General features: G+C 37.4%; 1 protein-coding gene across 1 annotated transcript in view; it reads left to right on the plus strand.

The window, feature by feature from the left end:
• GTF2E2 (general transcription factor IIE subunit 2) overlaps positions 1–23,903 on the plus strand; it is a 45,381-nt gene that overhangs the window by 16,020 nt on the left and 5,458 nt on the right. The window contains exons 3-6 of the mRNA XM_058173223.1: positions 3,767–3,858; positions 4,803–4,910; positions 5,817–5,999; positions 11,848–11,941. Coding sequence (XP_058029206.1) covers positions 3,767–3,858; positions 4,803–4,910; positions 5,817–5,999; positions 11,848–11,941 — 477 coding nt within the window. The remainder of the gene's footprint in view (positions 1–3,766; positions 3,859–4,802; positions 4,911–5,816; positions 6,000–11,847; positions 11,942–23,903) is intronic.

Consider the following 23,903-nt stretch of genomic DNA (forward strand, 5'->3'; position numbering starts at 1 on the left):
AATTGGGGACCTCGGCTTATACTCGGATCGGCTTATATTCGAGTATATACGGTAGCTTATAAAATGAATTTAAGAGAATATTACGAGACATGTTATACATTGACAAATTCTTACCATGGGTATGGGAGTGATATGCCATTACCACCGTGTAAGATTTTTTTTTAAGATTTATTGTTTAGTTTACAACTCTGGAATTTCCTCATGATCTTCCATCCCAGTACCAACCAGGCTAATAAACCCTTTTTTATTTTTTCCAGTTCCAGCTAGTCAATTAGGTACTGCAATTTATTTTGATTCAATACATCATTTCAACTGGAACTAAAATGAAGCCAATATAAAGGAAACAAATACAAAATTATGATCATTGCCATTTTTTTCCTGTTGACCATCATTTTTTCCAGAAATTGTTTTTTAATATAATATTTAAAATCCTAATCTACCCAAAGCTTTTTTAATGTTCTTCCTGTTGTCTACATTCTGTGCTTTTTTCAAACAATATTGATTACTTAGAATCCTTTGTATTTTCATTTGATTGCAACTGTTTTAACCAAAAAACCACTAAGGCAGTTTTCTTGGACACTGTTTTTTTCCCCAATGTAACTTCCATAAATTGCTTTCCGTATTTTTTATGATTAACCAATTGATTTAAATTCTGAGTTGTCCTGATAGCAGTTTCCTATAAGAAGAAAAATATAATTCTTGTAATTCAAGAAACAGTTGTTTCTTGTAAATAGAGAAACAGTTTTCACACAAAGTTATTTTGTGATTCTGTTTTAAGAAAGTTTAAAAAAACCCACAATTATTATTATAGAGATTTTCAGTTGTCTGTGTATGAGTCAGATCTATTGTGATTATTTTTCATGAAGTGTATTTTTTAGGATGTTAATTTTGATTAAAATGCATTAATTCATTTTTTTAATAAATAGTTTTGCTGGTTTAAGTCCAAGAGATGTATAGCAATATACAATAAAAATAGACTTCCGGTGGCTCCGTACGTGTTGGAGACAGCCCTTTCGGACCGCCGCCCTCGTGATTCTGTTAAAGCCGCTCAGACAGCGTAAATCAGCTCAGACAGCGTAAATCAGGAAAGGTGAGCAGCCGGGTGGGGGTAGAGCTCCCTAAGAGCTCCAGGAATAACTCCTGGGGCTCGAAAGGTGAGAGCTCCCTGTTAAACCTGGCAAATGCTCCAGATCCGGGAAGCTTCTGCATTTTTGCAGAACAAAGCGCTCATGACCATCTCTGCTATCAAGATGAAGATATTCTAATTACTTTAAGCAGACGGAGTAGAGGCAAGAGGCAGGGTAGATGTTTGTTTTAGACCTCATCTTGATCTTTGAAAGGTATTTGAGAAGAAGGAAAATGGCGGATTTGGTTAATGAGGCGTGAAAACGAAACTTAAGGAAGTCTTTGTTAACATCGTTAGCTCCTTATTAACTTTGCTTAAATTTGATGGATTTTATATCTAAGTGAAGAAATCTTAAAGAGAAAAGCCGAAGGTCTATAGAACTGATTTACCCATTTCAAATAAGTGGCTTGAAAAGATTTGACTTTGTTGCAATTTATAAAGTTAAAGTAAGATGGCTTTTAAACAAATACAGCCTGCTGAGTCAAAGGGAGCTGCCTCACTAGTTCAAATACACAAACTACAAGAGGAGTTGAAAGAATTTCTGAAGGCTCAAATTTCTGCTCGAGAAAAAAAACTTAAGGAAATTGAGGAGAAATTATTGGAAATTAAAAATTCTGCTACAGCTGAGAATGAAGATTTACAAGAAGAAGTGAAGTCAGCCTTTATGACTATGATTGAATTTATACAAAAGCTGGATGGAAAAGTGCATGAGATTGATCAAATTAATTTGAATTTAAAAAGTCAAATAGAGGAGCTTTGGAACAAGGTGGCGAAAGCAGATGAAGAACAGGTTTTATTACAATATAAAACAATGGAATCTGCATTGAGGGTGAGAGGTTTAAAAGAAAATAAACAAGGAAATCTAAAAAAGATGTTTGCGGAAGCCTTTTCACAGGTGATTGGACTGACATCAGTGGATCTTGAAAATCAAATTGAGAAAATTTACCGTGTCAACTCATGGGTGGCAAGGCAGAGACAGCTGCCAAGGGATATAGTGATTTATTTTACATCTAGGAAGATTAGGAGTGAAATCTCGCAAGCCTCCTATAAAAGTAAAAAAATATTGGGTCAAGAGGTTTTGGTGTTGAAAGAAATTCCTTCCAAAATTTTGAGGGACAGAAAAGAATATGCTTTTTTGGTAAAGGAGCTTAGAAACCGCCAGGTATGGTATAGATGGAATGTGCCACCCGGATTAACAGTAAACTATATGGGAGGGAAGTATTATCTTAATCTAGTTACCAAAGCAAGAGCTTTTTATGTTGAGGTATTGAAGGCTGGAAGTTTACCAGATTTAGAAGTTAAGCTGGGAGCAGAAGTGGAAATGGTTAAAAAAAGGGAGAAGGAAGTAAAGCAAACACAATTTGAAATTGGGGCTGTAACTTTGGGAGAAGAAATATAGAAAATAGCAGGGGAGAAGCAAAGGATGGTAATCTTTAAAAAAGAACAAGGACTAAAGAAGCAACATTGTCAAATGAAAAGTGTTTCCTTTTATGGGAAAGGGTAAACTGTAAGTAAAAGTTTCTGAATATAAAAGAAATAGAAAGGATAATGTGCATTTGTTTGAATCTGTAAGTCAAATGTGAGTGTATTACATTTATGTTATTATTATATATGGTGGATTTATCTATTTTGGATAAAAATTGAAAGGATAATTTAAATTCTTTTTTTATATAAAATGTTTTATAGATGGTATTTGGAAATTAAGTTGGGGTGTATTTGTTTTAATTTGCAAGTAAAATGAGGAAGATATATTTTATTGAGGATATTTTATTAATGGTGGATTTAGTTACTTTGGATAAAAATTGATGTTGGGTCTAAAGTGTTGGAGGGAAAATTAAAATAAAAATTAAAACAGAAAGGGAGTTGTTTAAGGTTAAAATGTTAAAATGGTTATAAAATATTTGTAACTTATTGTGATGATGCTAGTGTAACATTGGAAGATGGATTATATGCTTGTTATCAAAGACTAGAGGTTGGAAATATTGAACTTGTTGGAAACTTCAATGTATCAGACTGAAAACCCACAAGAAAATATACCGGAATGAGGAAGATGGACTGAGTATATTTAGAATAATTATTGGATGAAGAAACATCAAATATTTTATGAACGAACATTTCCTTCTTTGTTTTTCTTTATGGAGAAGGGGAGTTGAGGTTCTAGGGTAGGGATGGGAATTTATGGTTAATTAGGGTATTCTAGCTTATGATTGTTAGATCGTATACCTTGTATTCTGCTCTGGGAAGTCGGGGGGGGGGGATGGGGTTGATGGTGGGTGGGGGGAGGGGGGGATGCAATGGGGAAAAATTTTATTGTAAAACTTTTTCAATAAAAAAAAGAACAATAAGAAGACATTTGTAGATTTATATTTTTTTAGAGTAGCATGTTTAATTTGTTGACTTCAAAATGTCTTGTGCTTTCAAATGAATTTGAAAATGAATTGTGCTTTAAGAAATCCCGATTTCTCCATTTTTTTTAGGATTCAATAACATTCTAATAAATTTATAATAAAACTTCCCAATTTTATTAATAGCCCAGTAAAGTATATTGATTAATATTTTCATAGGTTTGGTTACACAAGTATATATTTCATATGCCTGACCTACAGAATGAGAGTCTGTACCATTTTTTTTCCTTTACAGACCACAGCAATGGAACTTTTAATTTGAAAGCTCTTTCTGGAGGCTCTGGCTACAAGTTTGGAGTGCTTGCAAAGATAGTGAACTATATGAAGGTATACTTTTGCTACCAAGTTTACTATGTGCACCTTTTATGATTACCATATTTCAGCAACAATATTTAAATATTTTGTGATGACACAAAAAATAGGTACAAAAAGAATTTCAGACCTGTGCTTGCTAATTGGGACAATATATCGTTCTCCCAGATGAACTATCGTTAGATTGAAGCCAATGAACACTGATATTGGGTTTTGACATTTTTATGTAAACACAGCACTTACAATATAGTTCCCCTCTGGTCTCTTTATTTATAGTAAATAAAATTAATGCAGTACTATGCATAGTTTTTGGATTGGATTTTTTGTTAATAATTATTTGGATAATCCCCCTTTATTCATGAGTTTCAAACTAACAAAAGGCTAGATGGAATTGCTGTGAGGAGCACGTTTGCCCAGGGTTAATCTTCCTATGGTAATGTGGGCATGTGCTGAAGATGAATAGAGCGATGTTATATAATGCAGTCCTGCAAACTGTAGAAAGAAAGCCAAGTCTGAATTGTATGGCATGATGACATACAAATTGAATAGACTTCATAAAAATGTGGTTCAGTAATATTGTTCAAACTCATTTGTGCCAAGAAGCCTCTCTTACTTTATCCAGAGTGAAAACATCCTGGTGCAAGTTGGTTGGGATAAAAGCTACTTGTGATAAAGTCCTTTTGAATTGTTCTGATTTGTGGTCTGCTGTCTAGTAATATAATATTGCTCTAATACTGTTGTAATTTATTTAGGTAGTTCACATCATTTTCAATATCTGGGTTAATACTGAAAATGCAGTATAGGCAGAATTAGAAAAGTAAACTATTGAAATTGAAACAGTTAAGGTTCTTCAGCTATTTAAGCAAGATTATTTTTGCACATATTTTTTCAGCTTCTAAAGTAACTAATGTTATAGTTTTGAAAGATAATAAAATCAATTATTGTTGTTTTTTGTCTAGACACGACATCAACGTGGTGATACCCATCCATTAACTCTAGAAGAAATATTAGATGAAACACAACACTTAGACATTGGACTGAAGCAGAAACAGTGGTTAATGAGAGAGGTAACAAAAGTAGCTATTCAGGGTACTAGTTTAAATAAATATGATGAACAAATAATAAATAATAATTTAATAAGAAACTGTTATCAAGTCTCATGCCTAAAACTGGCAATGAAGGCAGATATATCAAATATAAGTGTATTGCTTTCTGGTATACAATTTATATATGTTATTAACTTTAAGGTTACTTTGCCCTAAAAATTTGTTTTCTAAGCGTACTGTATATAGTGTCAACGAATTACATGAAGAAAATACATTACAAGAATTGTCAAGGAATAGAAACTTCATAAAGTTTCATTTGTATGGTATTATATATGATTTTTTTTTATGTTGGAATTGTATAAACAAATAGTGCATTATATTTGCATATGTGTGTATGTGTCTGTCTGTCTGTCTCTATCTATCCACACACAAACATAAATATATGTATACGCACATGCACACTTTGTATTCTCATATATTTTTGTGTGATTATGTTTTTCAAATGTAAAATATTTTATGCTTTTTACAATTAAAATTCAGTATTTTATTTTCACACACATTTAAAAAATATTTAAGTTAAATTAATACATCTAATAACAAAGTAAAATATGAAAATAGCCCTCTTTAAAGTATATCAGTACTACTTACCCCTACATTGAGAGTGATTGACTAAGTCATCTCTATCTGTCATACACAGATACAGCAAAAAATGCTATTCTAAGGAGACTGATCAGAGGTGATTCATATAGATATGCCCGAGGCAGATTCGTTTTTGTTGTTAATTTCTCAAAATTATTCAGTCTTCTGTTCATACTGTGGTAAACTGTAGCACACACAATTCAATATTAATTTTACAAAGTCCATGTATAGAAAATGGTATGCTATTTCCTATCAGCTGAGTTCTTTTTTGTTTTGTTTTCATTATAGGCCCTTGTCAGCAATCCTAAAATAGAAGTTATAGATGGGAAATATGCTTTCAAGCCTAAGTATAACTTAAAAGATAAAAAGGCCCTGTTGAGGCTTTTGGATAAGCATGATCAACGAGGATTAGGAGGAATACTTTTGGAAGATATTGAGGAAGGTCTTCCTAATGCACAAAAAGCAATTAAGGTAAGCAATACTTATCATTGCATCTTTTGAAGTTGTTAACTGGTTACAAGGTATTTGGATTAGTAACAGTTTTTTCAATTATAATGTAGAGCAAATTTTCTTTTTTTTTAAATCCTGATGTCAAATTCACAGGTCTCTTCTTAAACTATTTGGCAGCTTCTGAATCTGGAAAAAAAATAGATCTTTGAATTTCTTTGAATGTATTTATTTATTTTTCAAATTTATTATGGTCATTAACCAGCACAAGAAAATGGATATTAAAATATTCAAAATGTCAAAAACTAAATTAACAATATCAGAATACTTAAGAAAAATACATACAGACCCAAAAATTGTCTAAAGCACAATATTAAATCAGAATACCCTAAATGGCTTCTTCAGGTTATACATATACAATAAGAATATTCAGAAGCTGATCGGACACTAATATTAGTTCGGAAGCTGATCGGACACTAGTTAGGTCTTTTAGTAGGACCTACCTGGTGGCACTGAGGGAGGCGAGACGTTCCTACGTCGCCTCCCTCATTGCGTCGGCAGATAACCGCCCGGCCGCCCTGTTTCGGGTGACCCACTCCCTCCTTCAACAGGGGGTGCGGGATGACCCATTACAAGGGCGTGCCGAGGAGTTTAGTGGTTATCTATACGATAAAATCGCTCAGCTTCGGGATGGCCTGGATCAAAATTGGGTGGATCCAGGTGAGATGTCAGAGATCCGTTTTGTCGAGACTGTTTGGGATGGATTTGATCCTGTGGCTCCCGAGGACATGGACAGGTTACTGGGGAGGTTGAATGCCACCACATGTTTACTGGACCCGTGCCCCTCCTGGTTGGTGCTGGCCACACAGGAGGTGACACGAGGCTGGCTCCGGGGGATTATAAATGCTTCCTTGTTGGAGGGGGTCGTCCCTGCCGCCTTGAAAGAGGCAGTGGTGAGACCCCTCCTCAAGAAGCCTTCCCTGGACCCAGCTATTTTGGGTAATTATCGTCCAGTCTCCAACCTTCGCTTTTTGGCGAAGGTTGTAGAGAGTGTGGTGGCATGGCAGCTTCTCCGGTACCTGGATGAAGCTGTCTATCTAGACCCGTTCCAGTCCGGCTTTCGACCCGGTTATAGCACGGAGACGGCTTTGGTCGCGTTGGTGGATGATCTCAAGGGGAGCCCCATGTAGAGAGCATTGCAGTAATCCAAGCGAGATGTGACGAGCGCATGAGTGACCGTGCATAGGGCACCCCGGTCTAGAAAGGGGCGCAACTGGCGAACCAGGCGAACCTGGTAAAAAGCTCTCCTGGAGACAGCCGTCAAATGATCTTCAAAAGACAGCCGTCCATCCAGGAGGACGCCCAAGTTGCAGACCCTTTCCATCGGGGCCAATAACTCGCCCCCAACAGTCAGCCACGGCTGCAACTGACTCTACCGGGGTGCCGGCATCCACAGCCACTCCGTCTTGGAGGGATTGAGTTTGAGCCTGTTTCTCCTCATCCAGACCCGTACGGCTTCCAGGCACCGGGACAGCACTTCGATAGCTTCATTGGGGTGGCCCGGGGTGGAAAAGTACAGCTGAGTATCATCAGCGTACAGATGGTATCTCACCCCAAAGCCACTGATGATCTCACCCAGCGGCTTCATATAGATGTTGAACAGAAGGGGCGAGAGAATCGAATTTTGGTCCAAACTATCCCGAAGATTATTTGACGGCCGTCTCCAGAAGAGCTTTTTACCAGGTCCGCCTGGTTCGCCAGTTGCGCCCCTTCCTAGACCGGGGTGCCCTATGCACGGTCACTCATGCGCTCGTCACATCTCGCTTGGATTACTGCAATGCTCTCTACATGGGGCTTCCCTTGAAGAGCATCCGGAGGGTTCAGTTGGTTCAGAATGCAGCTGCGCGGGTGATAGAGGGAGCCCCTCGTGGCTCCCATGTGACACCACTCCTGCGCAGACTGCACTGGCTACCTGTGGCCTTTCGGGTGCGCTTCAAGGTTTTGGTTACCATCTTCAAAGCGCTCCATGGCATAGGGCCAGGTTATTTACAGGACCGCCTGCTGCCACCGACTACCTCCCACCGACCCGTACGCTCTCACAGGGAGGGACTCCTTAGGGTGCCGTCCGCCAGGCAGTGCCGACTGGCGACACCCAGAGGAAGGGCCTTCTCTGTGGAGGCCCCCACCCTCTGGAATGAGCTCCCCCCAGGATTACGTCTGCTTCCAGACCTTCAAACCTTCCGCCGCGAGCTTAAGACACATCTATTTATTTGTGCAGGGCTGGCCTAGGGTTTAATTTTAAAACTAATTTTAAACGGGGTTTTGTACTTTTAACTATAGTTTTAAATTTGGCCTAATGGAATAAGTTTTTTAAATGTTGTTTTAACATGTATTTATTTTATACTTTATGTTTTATAAGGCTGTAAACCGCCCTGAGTCCTTCGGGAGATAGGGCGGTATAGAAATTTGAATAATAAAGAAAGAAAGAAGAAATTAAAATTAGCAATCTGGATAATAAAAAGTTGCAATATCAGTATAAAATACAAATTTAAAAAACTCCCTTTTTACGACACTGTAATCCCTTAATTCAGGATAGAATTGGGGCAGCTGAATGGAGCTGAGTGTTTACTGATCGGATGCTCTTCCTGACGCCACATGGAGTTCGCAGCAGATATTTTTTTCTTTGCGCCCTAGAGGAGAGAAATATCTATTGCTACCTAGGATTGAATTCTCAACCTTCCAAGTGGGAGGTGAGCATTTTCACCACTAGGCCACCATGCCACTAATCTGTATTTTAAAAAAACCATGTGTATAGGTATATGTATTTGTATACTTTAATATATTTTGTGGTGGCTCAGTGGTTAGAATGCATTCTGCATGGTTAATTCACTGCTCACTCTAGGAGTTCAATTCTGAGCGGCTCAAGGTGGACTCAGCCTTCCATCCTTCCGAGGTCCCAGATTGTTAGGGGCAATATGCTGAGTTGATAAACCGCTTAGGGCTGTAAAGCACTGTGAAGCGGTATATAAATCTAAGTACTATTGCTATATTTGTATGTTTGTATCAGTTTAAAATACAAATAACTATACATATACACACATATACATACATTCTTTTTCTCTCTCTGCTCTTTCATACACATACATACACACGTATGCAATAATAAATAAATGAAATAATAACATTATCTAAGAGATTTAAGAATTATAAACTTATTTTACAGAACCTTGTTACACCTGAGAAGATGTATAGCTGACATAGCATATTCACCTCAAAGCCAATGGTTAATATTAAGAGTGAGCCATTTCATATCACGCAGATTCATTTCTTAATTATTCGTTGCTTGGTTTGCATGTTATTTCATGATTGATGTCAGAAAATAGAAGTTGCTTATAGTGTTGATTATTGATCCTGTTTTTCTAATCAGGAGTGAAGTAATTGGAGCTTTTCCAGGTTCTGTAAAAAACTGGCAATACAGAAGAAATTCTGGAAGAAATTTATGCAGCTGCTGAATATCTCATGAGAAGTAACTTTGGCTAGATACAGCAGTCACTAAAAAGAACACATAAAAAAATAGAAAAATCAGCATTAAAATGGAGATGATTAAAATTGCAGCTATTGCCATTATTATTTTATCAAATCAGTGTTACACTGCTTATATACTGTACATCTTGTCAAAACTTGTATTTAATTCAGTGAAATTTACATCCAAACAATTATAGCAATACAGCTTAAATGTAGCAAATTTGCAAATATAAAACTGATGCTGACAGTAATTCCTTAGGATTTCTAGAGTTGACAAGTTCCTCCTAGTGGCTGCAAAAGATTCTGAATTTTGGCTTTTCACATCTAAGATGCATTATTATTTTGATTAAAGCCAAAAGCTTATGATAACACATTCTTTCACAAAATGGCAGGTATTGAATTATATTTTTGTACATATTTGCTCACTTTAGGCTATAATACAGGCATAGTTAGACGAAATGGTACATCAGCGTATAGAATTAAAACCAGAGAATTTTTTATTGGATATTTTACCAGAGAGATATAGTAAAGAAGATACTTATTTAATTATTCACATAATAAGAGGGCCACGAATTGTATTTGCACAAAATAGGAAGACAGAAAAAATCCCGTCAGAAGGTGAAGTAATAAAGAAGATTTTAGAATGTGCAGACATGAATAGACTAACATTAAGAATAAAAGTTAAAGAGGAGTTGGTGTATTTCAAGACATGGGGACAAGTTTATGCATGGTTAGAAAAGAAATATGAATAAAAGATGGCAGATTAAAAAAACTAGACAGAGTAAAAGTAAATGAGAGAAGACAAAAAAGGAATAGAAACTCCGATGACACCTATGTAAATGGAAAAGGGGAAAGGTGGGGGGGAAAGGAAAAAATGTTATTACATAAATGTACAACTATAATGATATATATGAAATCAGTTAAATGGAAAAGAAATTGAAAAAGTACATATTAATAAAAAATTGGGGCTGCTCAGATACCAATAGGGAAAATATTGAATTGAAAATAAATACAACAATGGAGAGAGAATGGAAAGAGTAGAGGGTAAGATTGGGGGGGGAGAAGGAGAGAGAGGAACGGAAGAAAGGGAAAAGGAGAGGAAGAAAGGGAGGGGGAAAAGAGTAGGAGAGAAACTTAGAAAGGGGGGAAGAAGGGAGGAATGGGGGAAAGGAAGGGGAAGTAGAGAAGAGGAAGGAGAGGAGGAAAGAAGAAAGTAGAAAAGGATAGAAGAAGGGAGGGAAGGGAAAGAGAAGAAGGAGAAGAAGGATTGTTGTAAAATAAGGGAGAAGAAATGGTAGAAGAGCAGCCCCAAATATATATATATATAACTATTTATATTTTAAAAAATTTCTTAGGATGATGAATGAATTAATATGAAGTGTAAAGAGTATATATATGATTAACAATGGATAAGAGACTGCATTTACAATATTTTTATGAGAAATAAAAAACTTTTTTCAAAAAAATGTTTATGAAAATAAATTTTACCTATTTTTAAAAAACGTATTTCTAAATTAGTTGTTCCCCTGTGGCACAGTTTCTCAAAGCCACATGAAGCTATTACACATACTCAAAGGGTAACTGACAAGGCAGTTAATTATGCTTTCCTTGTCCAATATAGCAAGGGAAGAATTATCTCCTGGAGCTAATCTTTGCCAATAATCTTGATGTCTATTATCTATTCTTCTAGAGATAATGGCAAAGCTATGTTACATAATAAGTTTTTCAAAACCTAAATCAAACAGTAAGTTACTTTAATAGTTACTTTTTCTTAATTTGCTAATCCGTCATTCAGTGGTGGAGAGGCCCAAGTTCTAGCCCATCCACAGCCATGGAATCTAATTGGATGGCTTTGGATCAGTCTTCCTCATAGAGAGAAAATAACTAAGAGGAAGAAATATAAGGTATATCATCTTGAGCGGGATAGAAATAAACCAGAGGTGTCAAACTCACATCATCATGTTGCCCTCACGTGACGTATCGGGTCTTTTTTCCCCTTTGCTAAACCAGGCGTGGGTTTGGCCAGCACGTGATGCGTCTGGCCTGTGGGCTGGGAGTTTGACAGCCCTGAAATAAACACTAAAAATGTGTAAATATAATGGAGAACATTATGAATACAGTATTTTTGTCCAATCTGCCATAAAATGCTTGCAAATGATACAGATTTGTTACTTGTATAAATGGAGCAAATCAACTGCAAGTTTCCACTTCAATCTGATTCTAAAATGGGCTCTGAGTGCTGAACATTTTTTATATCTATATTTGCAGACAAAGTTGTGCAAAATCTTGGCATTCTGGAAATTACAGTTGATATACACTTACCATTCTGTATTTATATTTGAGGCAGGCTTTAGGAGACCAGATCATCTTTGTTACCCGTCCTGATAAGAAGAAAATTTTATTCTACAATGATAAGAGCTGTCAATTTACAGTGGATGAAGGTTAGTTTTTTTCATTCAATTGTAACTTTGCATTTGTGTCATAAATATATATGCTAAATGTGCTAATTCTATTGTTTGAAATTCCAAAAATATTCTTTAGTTGTGTCTCAGTTCATTTAACATTTAATAACTTGAATTTGAATATGCTATCTAAAGAGTCTACCTTTCCTTAAACTCTGTGGAGAGTTTCAATGTTGTATTATAATATGCAGAGTTGTACAGGTAGTTCTCAATTTACGGCCGCAATTGAGCCCAAAATTTATGTTGCTAAGTAAGAAATTTGTTAAGTGAGTTTTTCCCCATTTTATGACTTTTTTAACCGGATTTGTTAAGTGAATCACTGTAGTTGTTAAGTTAGTAACATGGTTGTTAAGTGATTCTGGCTTCCCCATGGACTTTGCTTGTCAGAAGGTTGCAAAAGATGATCGCATGACCCCAGGACATTGCAGCCATCATAAATATGAACCAGTTCTCAACCACCCGAATGTAAATCAGTGACCATCGGGATGCTACAATGGTCATAAGTGTGAAAAATATAACTTACTTTTTTAGTGCCTTGTAATTTCGAGCAGTCACTAAACGAACTGCTGTAAGTTGAGGACTACCTGGTCATCAGTGTTCTTGATAAACTAGTTTCTAATGTCTGAATACTCTCTATTCTTTGCAAAGAAATCACTAACAAACTCACAGATCTTTGATAGATTCTTTTATTTGATTTTCTAAAATTTCTAAGTTATGATCTAGGAATTATAATTTATTTCTTTCCCTTTGAGAGAAACAGATTTCACCCAAATTCTTTAAACAAATGTTCTGCATTTAGATTAGATTATTTATTTTCTTCCTTTGATCTCCGAAGACATCAGTGAGTCTAATGTCTTTGCTAAGTCCCTCTTTAACTGAGGTATAATGATTTATACCTTGCATTAAAGAAGGGAAACATAGGAAACAAAAATAAACATCTTTTTTGCTATAAGGATGGCTATAAGAATGTTAACTGTATCCTACAGAATATAACCAAAGCAGAAAAGAAAAAGGCAGGAATCTAAAATAGCTCAATAAGGACTGAGGAAGGGTGATCAGCAAGAACAGAATGATAACTTGTGGAAGTTTTCTGTTCATAAAGTTCTGTTGCGGTGAAAAGAAGTGAAAACAGTTTCTAACAGAAGCAGTTGGAATTTTGAAGAGAAAAATATAGCCAATTAGTATTTGTGGGGGCGGGGGAGAAAATTATAGTGACAGACAATGAAACAGAATGATTTGACTCTGGAACAGAAGCTTGTTTTACAGTATAATATTTTGTTGTACTGCCCTACTTGCTTGTGTTCTCAATTTATGTGTTCTCAACTTATGACCACAATTGAGCCCAAAATTTCTGTTTTGTAACTGAGAACAGTTAAGTGAGTTTTGCCTCATTTTACAATCTGTCTTTCCACAGCTGTTAAGTGAATTACTGCAATTTAATATGATTGTTAAGTGAGTCTTGCTTATCAGAAAGACACAAAAGGTGATCACATGGGACCAGGACACTGCAATTGTCATATTTATGTCAGTTTCCAAGTGTTTGAATTTTAATCACTTGAGCATGGAGATGCTGCAATGATCATGTGAAAAACAGTCATGTCACTTTTTCAATTGCCATTGTAACTTCAGTCATTAAACAAACTGTGGTAAGTTAAGTAGGAATGTTTGCTTATTTGTTTGTTTTTTGCTTATCTTACTTTTCCTGTAAAGAAGTTAGTATATGGGACCACATCATTTTACTCTCAAACCCATGATAGATTGGACTTGAGAAAAAATAGCTAGTCTAAAATCACCTAGTGAGCTTCCTAATTGTGTGGAGATTTGAGTCTGGATACTGAAGATCTATTTTTTCCTCAGGCATTGGATCAGGAGTTGCATGGTGAGTGGGAACCATTCAAATTAAATTAATATATAATAAATAACAAAATAATACATTTGCAGATTAATTTAAAACTATACTATCAAATGAATATCACGGTGAAGGTAGGAAGTTCCTTAAATTGAACTCTAGATGGCAGTATTATCTTATAGGTCCTCTGTGTTGCCTCTATAGTTATTTGGCTTTTAGTATTTACATTTTGTATTTAATTATTTTTATTTACTTAGTTGTCATATTTTCATGTCGATTTATAAAAATATGTTTTCTAGTTAATTTATATTTTAAATAGTCACTAATGTCATTTTATATATATGTTAAGTCTGAGCTGATGATGACTAGGCAGGTAAGGGATCTTGAAGATGAGGTAAATAATATTGCATGGGAAGTTTTAAATTCTCTTAGTCAATTTTTGATGATAAATCCCTAAAGAAGAGGAGCAGCTACAATTTTTGCATGGTTCAGAATTAAACCTAACATCCTTCTGAAATTTGTACACATGCTTAGGGATGCTCATAAAATTTGACTGGAGTGGCCAAACTTTTACATGCAATTTGTAAATCTGTAGGTCGGTTCCATGTAAAGAAAAGCATGAAGATTAGAACTGCCAGTATCAAAGTGCCTTTTTTATAAACCTGCAAGGAAAATACATTTTGAAAGTATGGTTGTTCAGAAAAGGCTATCTATGGGAAGCTTAGAGGGGGGAAAGTATATTGGAACTCTTTACTTTATGAAAATGGTTACAGGGAGAATTAATTATGCATAGAGTGGATGTAACCACAGGATTGAGCTCATGGTCTAAGAGTTTTAAGATGTCAGAATTCATTTCCCTGAAACTCTCTGGGATTATACACACTGACTCCACTTTCTGGGTTGGTTTTAGTGAATGAATGAATATGAATGAATGAATGAATGAATATTTTAATTTGTATACCGCCCTTCTCCCGAAGGACTCAGGGCGGTGAACAGGCAGATAAAATACAGATACACACAATAGTTAAAAACATCCCTTAAAAAACTAATTTAAATTTGCCCAAATGTTAAAATAACATACTCCCGCATAAAATTATAAAACTTTAAAAACCCATAAATTCAATTAAAATTTAGAGATAAAAATCAGGCTAGTCCAGCCATACGAAATAAATAAGTTTTAAGTTCACGGCGAAAGGTCCTAAGGTCAGGTAATTGTCGAAGTCCGAGGGGAAGTTCATCCCACAGGGTCGGAGCCCCCACAGAGAAGGCCCTCCCCCTGGGGGCCGCCAGTCGACACTGTTTGGCTGACGGCACCCTGAGGAGTCCCTCTCTGTGGGAACGTACCGGACGATGGGAGATATAGGCCGGCAGTAGACGGTCCCGTAGATAGCCCGGTCCTAAGCCATGGAGCGCTTTAAAGGTGGTAACCAATACCTTGAAGCGCACCCGGAAAACAACAGGTAGCCAGTGCAGTCTGCGCAGGATAGGTGTTATGTGGGAGCTCCGAACCGCTCCCTCAATAACCCGCGCAGCCGCATTCTGAACTAGCTGAAGTCTCCGGGTGCTCTTCAAGGGGAGCCTCATGTAGAGAGCATTGCAGTAGTCCAGGCGAGAGGTAACGAGAGCATGAGTGACTGTGCATAAGGCATCCCGGTCCAGGAAGGGACGCAACTGGCGGATCAGGCGAACCTGATAAAAAGTTCTCCTGGAGACGGTTGCCAAATGATCTTCAAAGGACAACCGACCATCCAGGAGCACGCCCAAGTTGCGTACCTTCTCCATCGGGGCCAATGACTCACCCCCGACAGACAGCCGCAACTGCAGCTGACTGTACCGAGGTGCCGGCATCCACAGCCACTCCGTCTTGGAGGGATTAAGTTTGAGCCTGTTCCTCCCCAACCAGACCCGTACGGCTTCCAAACACCGGGACAGCACTTCGACAGCTTCACTGGGGTGGCCCGGGGTGGAAAAGTACAGCTGAGTATCATTAGCGTACAGTTGGTATCTCACCCCGAAGCCACTGATGATCTCACCCAGCGGCTTCATGTAGATGTTGAACAGAAGGGGTGAGAGAATCGACCCCTGCGGCACCTCACACATGAGGCACCTTGGAGTCGATCTCTGCCCCCCTGTCAACACCGTCTACGTCCGGTCAGAGAGGTAGGAGGAGAACCACCGATAAACGGTGCCTCCCACTCCCAACCCCTCCAACCGGCGCAGCAGGATACCATGGTCGATGGTATCAAAAGCAGCTGAGAGGTCTAATAGGACCAGGGCAGAGGAGTAACCCCTATCCCTGGCCCTCCAGAGATCATCCACCAGTGCGACCAAAGCTGTCTCCGTACTGTATCCGGGCCGGAAGCCGGACTGGAACGGGTCTAGATAGACAGCTTCATCCAGGTACTGGGGCAGCTGACATGCCACCACACTCTCTACAACCTTCGCCGTGAAGGTTACCACCCATCTTCCTGGGGAATTACTTCTTTTAATATCTTCCCCACTGGCCCCAGCATATGAGGCAGATAAGGAGTCCATAGTCTATTAGTGTCTGGCAAAGAGAAGAAGAACTCAAAGCACCATTAAAAGAATTTCACATACAAAACCATTAAGGAGACTATACATTTGGGACAGGTCCAAGGTGTGAAAGATCGGCTGCTCAGTTTCCAATATATCTATAAAATAACTGGTTGCACTGATATAATGAAGTCCACACACAATAGTTTTCAAAGACCAATCAAGTTATTAACTACTATACTATACATGGGTGACCATCCAAAGGAGCCCTCAACTGGGCTCATAACTGTTTCCCTAACTGTTTATATAGTAGTTTTGCAACCTTGTTTCTAGTTGCAAATTGGCCCAAAAGAAGCACTACACTTCTAGAATGTAAATATATATATATACCTTGTGTAGTATTTTACCATCTTGGCATTCATTTTTTCTTACTTGCCAAAAAAGGAAAGGAAATCCTTACCTTGTGCATTTCTCTTTTTAAACATCTGGTGGCATTCTTTCTGTATCAATCAGTGCATGTCTTACAATAAGTGCTAGAAAGCCCTCCTATAGACGCCCGAAAACATAACTCTCTGTTAAGAGAGGCATTCAAGTAATATTTTTTGGACTACTGCACATATCGGGAAATTTGAGAACAAGTCATAGATTCTGTTTAAAAATGGCTATAATGGAATAAGTGCTACTTATTCAAAAATGGCTTTTAAATGGCAAATTTGGGGTTAAAAGAGATGTAATTTTCTTGAAAACATGACTGAGGCACGATCTGATTCCCAAAGTACAAAACTGCTTTTTAAACCTATTTTCTGTTTTAGCAAATGAAGCTCAGAAACAAGTTAGTTTTCTAAGAAGCCGAGTACAAAAAGTGCAGCCTATACTCCAAATACCATCTTGCATATCTTCTCAAAAGCATAATAAAACACTGATTTCACATATGTCAAAATATCAATGCATATATTCATTAATGCCACATACCACTAATAAAGTTTATCACATGCAAAACATGCCCTGCATCGAAACAATAAAAGTTGGCCTACATTTTAAATAATACGAATGCACAGCACATCAAAAAGACCACTCTTGTTTCCCACAACCTCCTCCAGTACCCCTAAGGCAGTCCCTATCATCAGATCATCCCATATCTCCCTTGCTAAACAAACACTGGAGTTTGTTTACCATCCATTTTTATATTCTAAGAATTGGTTGGAGCATCATTTCTTTGTTTTTATTTCTTTAACTTAAATCACAATATTTAGAAATGCTTAGAAATAGATAAGGAATCACTGGAGAGAAAAATGGTATAAACATTCATCTTTCTGCTGCAGCTTCAGCAGTCCACAGTATCTCTCTAAGTGATTGATTAATTATCGTTACTTTTCCCTTGCAGTGTGCAATATCTGGGGGAAGTGAGGGGGAGGAGTCTTCCACTAACCTCATATGTAGCTTTTTTATTAATATGTTTGAATATTGTTTGCACAAAAACCCGATAACATAATGTTGGAATATAGGGGAGGTTAAAAATAGGAAGGTTGAACATTCACATTAAGCAAGAGACAATACTTGATTGTACGTTATCTATCTTTTCCCTTTGGGGTGTAAGGTCCAATATTAATATGTTTAAGCTCATAAATGCCAAACAAGAAACTTAAACAGAGGCTTGAGTAAAATAGCATTTAATCTTGATCAAGCTTAAATGGTTAGCTGTTCCAAACACATACAAGATACATGCAGGGAAGAACTAAAAACAAGAGAGGGAATCCGAATGCCTTTTATATTCTTTAGGAACGTCATAAGCCTTCAATTCTGGCATCTTTGATTTGTGTATCCTGGAAGTTGGTTTGTATGTCCCCTGAAACAGGGTAGAGCCTCTTAATGAGCACATATAGCGTTATCTCTTTCCTGATCATCTTCTTTGTGTTCACACTTGGCTATTTGGCCCCCTGGAGTGGAGGGAACTCAAAAGATCAAAGATGAGATAAGTTCTTAGGCAAGATGGGGAGAGATAAGGCTCTGATCAAATGGTGGGACATAGTTTGACAAATGCCAGATACTTCACAAGGGACCCCAATAACAATCCAGGAAGTTAGTCAATGTGGCATGTTTGTGTTATAACTACAAAGGGCATAATATATATGTCAGTGTCACAGGAAACAAATTGTATTACAGCATGCAGGTATACAAAGACATCATATATCATACATATATATGTTGCAAGAAACAATTAGCAAGTTTCTATTAATTCTAGTATTTCAGTATGTCTATTTCCTTACAGGGGAAAATATATTTGAGGGAATCCCTTTTTCAGCAATTGACAAATGAGTAGTAACTGAATGAAATATCTTTCTTCCTTTCTTGGGTAATTTAAGGAAATGAAGGTTATAAACCTAGGCATTATTAAGAATAATTGAGTACCTCTTTCTTTTACTTAATTTTGCAGTCTCCTTTTCCTGAAAACAAGTGGGACTCTGATAATCCTGAACTTTGTTAGTTACTACACACAAATTTAAATCAGTTAAAAGATAGTGTGCTTCTCTGCTCCCTCTTTGAAATACTTATGATCAGGTCAGGTAGCAAGTACACTTATTTCATAATTGGGCTACTTCCTATTATATGCATTTTTGTCTCCTTTAAAAATTGATTTAAAGTATATCATAAATATCCAGTTTTGTTTTTACTTCAATAGTTAAAAGAACTGTCATGGAATGTTTTACTCTCCCTCTGGAAACATAAACTTGAGGTTTCTGAGCCAAAGCTTTTCCCCCTGCAATTAGGGTTAATCAACCAAATACTTTGGGAAGGTTTTAGAGAAAAAAAATGCTTGAATAAATGTGATATAGTTGAAAATATACAGGAAAGGATATGTAGCAAACAAGATTTTATTGGGCTACCTCTGGCCTCAAAGCATTAAGTATAGTTTGTCTTAATCAAAATACTTAATTGGGTAAGTTAAGAACAACCTGAAGTTGCTAATGTTTTGACTTTAAATACTGTAGACTTTTTACTGAGGCTTTTACTTATTCCTTAAGTAGTATGTAAGACCAGAGCCATTATAATATTCTGGATGTTAGGATATTATGGATAGTCTCCTGCTCTAGTAGAGGGTTGGACTAAAAAACCTCCAGGATCCCTTCCAACCCTGTAATTCTTGTTCTGTGTTTGATGTTTCATTTCAGTGAAATACACAGTTTGCACCTCATTAAGGTACTATTTTGAGTCAATAGGACAATTAATTATTAAAATTGCTTATATTCACTTTTATTTTGCATGTTTGAGGTAGTTTTCAAGTATTATACTTCCTCTTATACTATCTCTGTTTTTAGTAGAATTACCATAATAATTAAGGGCCAGCAGCTGCTTTAGTTTTTCCCAGTCATGAGAGGACAATGCAATAATTAATTTTTCTACAGAGACTATTGAAGCAATGTAATACTTTTTATATAGTGCCATTCTAATTATTATTTTAAAATATGCTTTATTTGCAATATTTCTATTTTATAAATGTGAATTTGCATACTCACAATGTATATGAAACCATAAGAGTATAAGACTGTACAAGAAATGTGCAAGGGTGAAAAAGAACAACTTCTGTGTAGTGAGGGATGGACGTTTGAGCCAGATGACTGATGGGATCAATGGGAGCCCTTGCATGGCAGCTCCCTGGGGCACTTCATCTTTCTTGATACAGAGATTATGTTTTGCCAACTCTAGCACCAGGGATCACTTGGTTGTGGACCAGTAGTGGGTTCCACTTACCTTTGCTACCGGTTCGGAACTGTGAGCGTGCGCAGAGGTCCATGATGACGTCCGGACAGGTGGATGGACCCTCCTACCGCTGCCACTACCGGTTCGCTTGAACTGGGGTGAACCGGTAGAAACCCACAACTGTTGTCGACATTGGGCACTCATTGGTGTTCTCTGTAATCATAAAACACATGTTTACACCAGGATTTGCTTTTAAAATCAATATAGTATTTCCAATAGATTGCTTTTGGTCCTGAGTAGTTTTGAAGTCTGAAGTAGAATTTTCATGACTTGAGAAGAAATATCCAAGAACTGGCAATCAGTGTATTGAGCAGAGCTCTGTAAAACCAATATAAAAGAAAAAATGTTATGGATTATTGCTTTGGCTTGCACCAGGCTGCCCAAATTATTTATTCAGTACACCAAAACAAATCTTTGCATAGGTAGAAATACTTGAAAGAACTTCCTAAATTTATACTTTACATTTTATTTATGGCTTGTGAACAAGGCCCATTGACAGACCCTGTCTGACTTAATCAGTATGGAATGAAGGGAAATGAAATTGTACCAGCCGCAGCCTTGATAAAGGCATTCCAGGAAAGCACTTGAAAAGATATATGGAGGCAGGTTGCCTGCAGTTTATCTGAGTTCTCTTGTCCCCTTTATTTTCTGTGATCAAGAGGCAAAATGTTTGGCTTGAGGAATTTGGGAGTTATTTCAAAGTCACTTTGTATTATAATGCAATTTTAAAAACTTGCATACAGTACAATGAATCTTTTATACTTTGGATCCAAAATAAGTGACGTAGTGAACACGTGGCTCCCGATGGCCAACTTCTTTCCAGTTTGGTGAGGTCATTGTATTCAGGATTCTCTGGCTTTGCTACATAATGTTGCCACTGGGGATCAGAAAGCATCGAAGATAATGATGTTATATTTTCTTTTGATGTTAAGGAGAAACAGTTGGATGAAATATTAAAACTGTCAGGTCCAATGGCTGCTTAATATTAATCATCCAAATATACTGAACTAATATTCACAAATATATCAAAGAATGCATTGATAGCAAGAAGTAAAAAAAAAACCCCACAGTATTGTGAAATAAATTCTCAAACCCATGTAAAGTTGTTATTGTTGTTATTATTGCCTCGTAAAAGAATGATAGGATGAAAATACAACCCACCAAAATAAATAAATAAATCAAAACCAGTGTATCAATCATAGAATGTTTATCAACTGAGAAACAGCAGATGCTTTTATAGGTAGTCCTTGACTTATAACCAATTATGATGGTGCTGAATAAAGGGACCTATGATCCCCTCTCAAAGTTCTGAATATTGCAGCGCTTTGCAGTCTCATGACAAAAATGTGGGTGCTTGGCAGTGGACCTGATCTTACTACCACAGGAGTGACTCAAGTTTTCCCCATTGCAGGCTGGGAGGCCTCAGCCGGCTAGGCACACAAGCATATAGGCCTTTCCCCCTTTCCATCACTCTTCTGGGAAGACTGGGCCTCTCTACCCCACCACACCACTTCCCCTCTCCACCGTTCCCAGAAGCTTTGGCCTTCTCTCCATCCCGCCACATAGGTCTTCTTACCTACTCTTTCCGTGCAGCTACTGACAAGGGTGGCTGAACAACATTAGGCGCAATTACTGTAGAAAACTAAGCAATGCAATTTTTCCAAAAGAGGAAAGAGCTTCAGAACATTGTAACAGATGGCATTTTGCTTGTCATGTTTCTGAGGCTCTTTCTAGCCATCAGAAATATTGTAAAAACAGGTACTTGTCTCAACTGCAATGGGGAGAGCTGGGATTGCAGTTATTGACAAGGCAGTCACATGATTGCCACACGACCAGGATTGTGGACTCAATTGTGATCCTATGTTGTGAGCTCATTTGTGGTCATAAGTTGAGAACTATCTATGTATCTTTCATTGACTTGAATAGTGTGATTAGGCTGAGAGACTCCATTTGCCAAAATGACAATAAGTTCATTAGGAAATGAATTTGATCCATTAGTTAAAACCCATTGGGTTAAAAAAACAAAACAATATAGATACCCAATAAGCTAAGTCCTCATTCAAACAACAATGTACTGTAACTTGGTCCAGAATAACAAAAATCTATAAGTTTTACCAATCCACAGGCTATAGCCACTCTCCTGGTACAGGTTATCCTTGGGTGAGTTACAACCACTTATTCAGAGACAGTTGAGACTTAACAATGACACTAAATGTGATTATAGTTTAGGCTCTCGGCAGTTGTCACTGAATTACCATTGTAGCATCTCATCGTCATGTAATCACCATCTTCTGCTTTCCCTCTCAGCTTCCCACAAGCCAGAGTCAGTGGGGAAGCTAGGAGGAGGTTGCATCTCATTCCTGTTCCTGCTTTTTTGCCTATGTGTCCATAATCTATAGAACTACCCGCAGTACCTGTTCACACTTCATTGTGCTTGCCCATAGCATCCACCCTCACCCTATAGAGCCTTCCCATAGTATCTGCCTGCCTATGATCTGTAGTGCTAGTTTTGACACAGGTCCATAGCACCCGCCATCTTGCTTATGTCGGACTCCTGCCTCTTCTCAGTTCACAATCATGTCCTCCCTTAACAACAGCAGCCAGGACTGCCAGGACTGACGTTGCTAACCGAGGTGGTCACTTAGCACTGCATTTTTACATCCGCATTGCTTATGATAAAAAAATCCAGTCCAATTGCCAAGGACTATTGTATTGTCCTTAATAGAAAATAACAAAAGACAAAAAAAAAACCCTCTTCCAGTGTGTAGGCATATCTCCAAATAAGACTACACCAGCTGCATGTCAGCTTCGGACAGCGATCTAAAAAGCACATAAGTTGGACTTTAGTGGTTATTTGAAATTACCAAACTTCTCTCTTAGCCCAAAAAAAGTAAATCTGCTCTGAAATCTCAGCATCAAATATTGATTGACAGGGCTCTAGTTTTGGCTAAACTATTCACATCTATGCATTGCACACTTCAAATATCAGCCAATTGGTGTAAATCGTTATACTTCTGATATTGAAAAACAACAATTTTGAAAGTCCAGCAAACTTGCCCAGTCAGCCTGCCGAGCATTGTGAGCAATACCTAGGGTTGAAGGGCATTTCCTGTCTCCAGAGAAAATGTTTCCTTCCTTAAGTCTGCATTTGACTTAATTCTCAGAAAGAGGTTATGGGGAAAATTATCTGCCTTCTCAATCAGCCAGCCACATTTTGCTCTAATTATGAAATTCAGCAATAACAACACTCTGCAGGTTTGCTGTAACTTTCAATGCCCTTTGTATTTCGTAGTCCTATATCCATTCAGATGTAGGTGAATCTGGACTGCATTTAGGCTCCAATTCTCTTTAGCTTTAAAATAAATTCATTGAATAAAACCCTTCTTTGTTAGGTAATAGCAATAGCACTTAGACTTACAGTCGTGGCCAAAATTGATGGCACCCCAGAAATTTTTCCAGAAAATCAAGTATTTCTCACAGAAAAGTATTGCAGTAACACATGTTTTGCTATACACATGTTTATTCCCTTTGTGTGTATTGCAACAAAACAAAACAAAAAGGAAAAAAAGCAAATTGTGCATAATGTCACACAAAACTCCAAAATGGGCTGGACAAAATTATTGGCACCCTTAACTTAATATTTGGTTGCACACCCTTTGGGAAAAAATAACTCAAATCAGTTGCTTCTTATAACTATCAATAAGCTTCTTACACCTCTCACCCAGAACCTTGGACCACTCTTCCTTTGCAAACTGCTCCAGGTCTCTCTTATTGGAAGGGCGCCTTTTCCCAACAGCAATTTTAAGATCTCTCCACAGG

The sequence above is a fragment of the Ahaetulla prasina genome, chromosome 2, assembly GCF_028640845.1.
Source record: "Ahaetulla prasina isolate Xishuangbanna chromosome 2, ASM2864084v1, whole genome shotgun sequence".
Classification (NCBI taxonomy): Eukaryota; Metazoa; Chordata; class Lepidosauria; order Squamata; family Colubridae; genus Ahaetulla; species Ahaetulla prasina.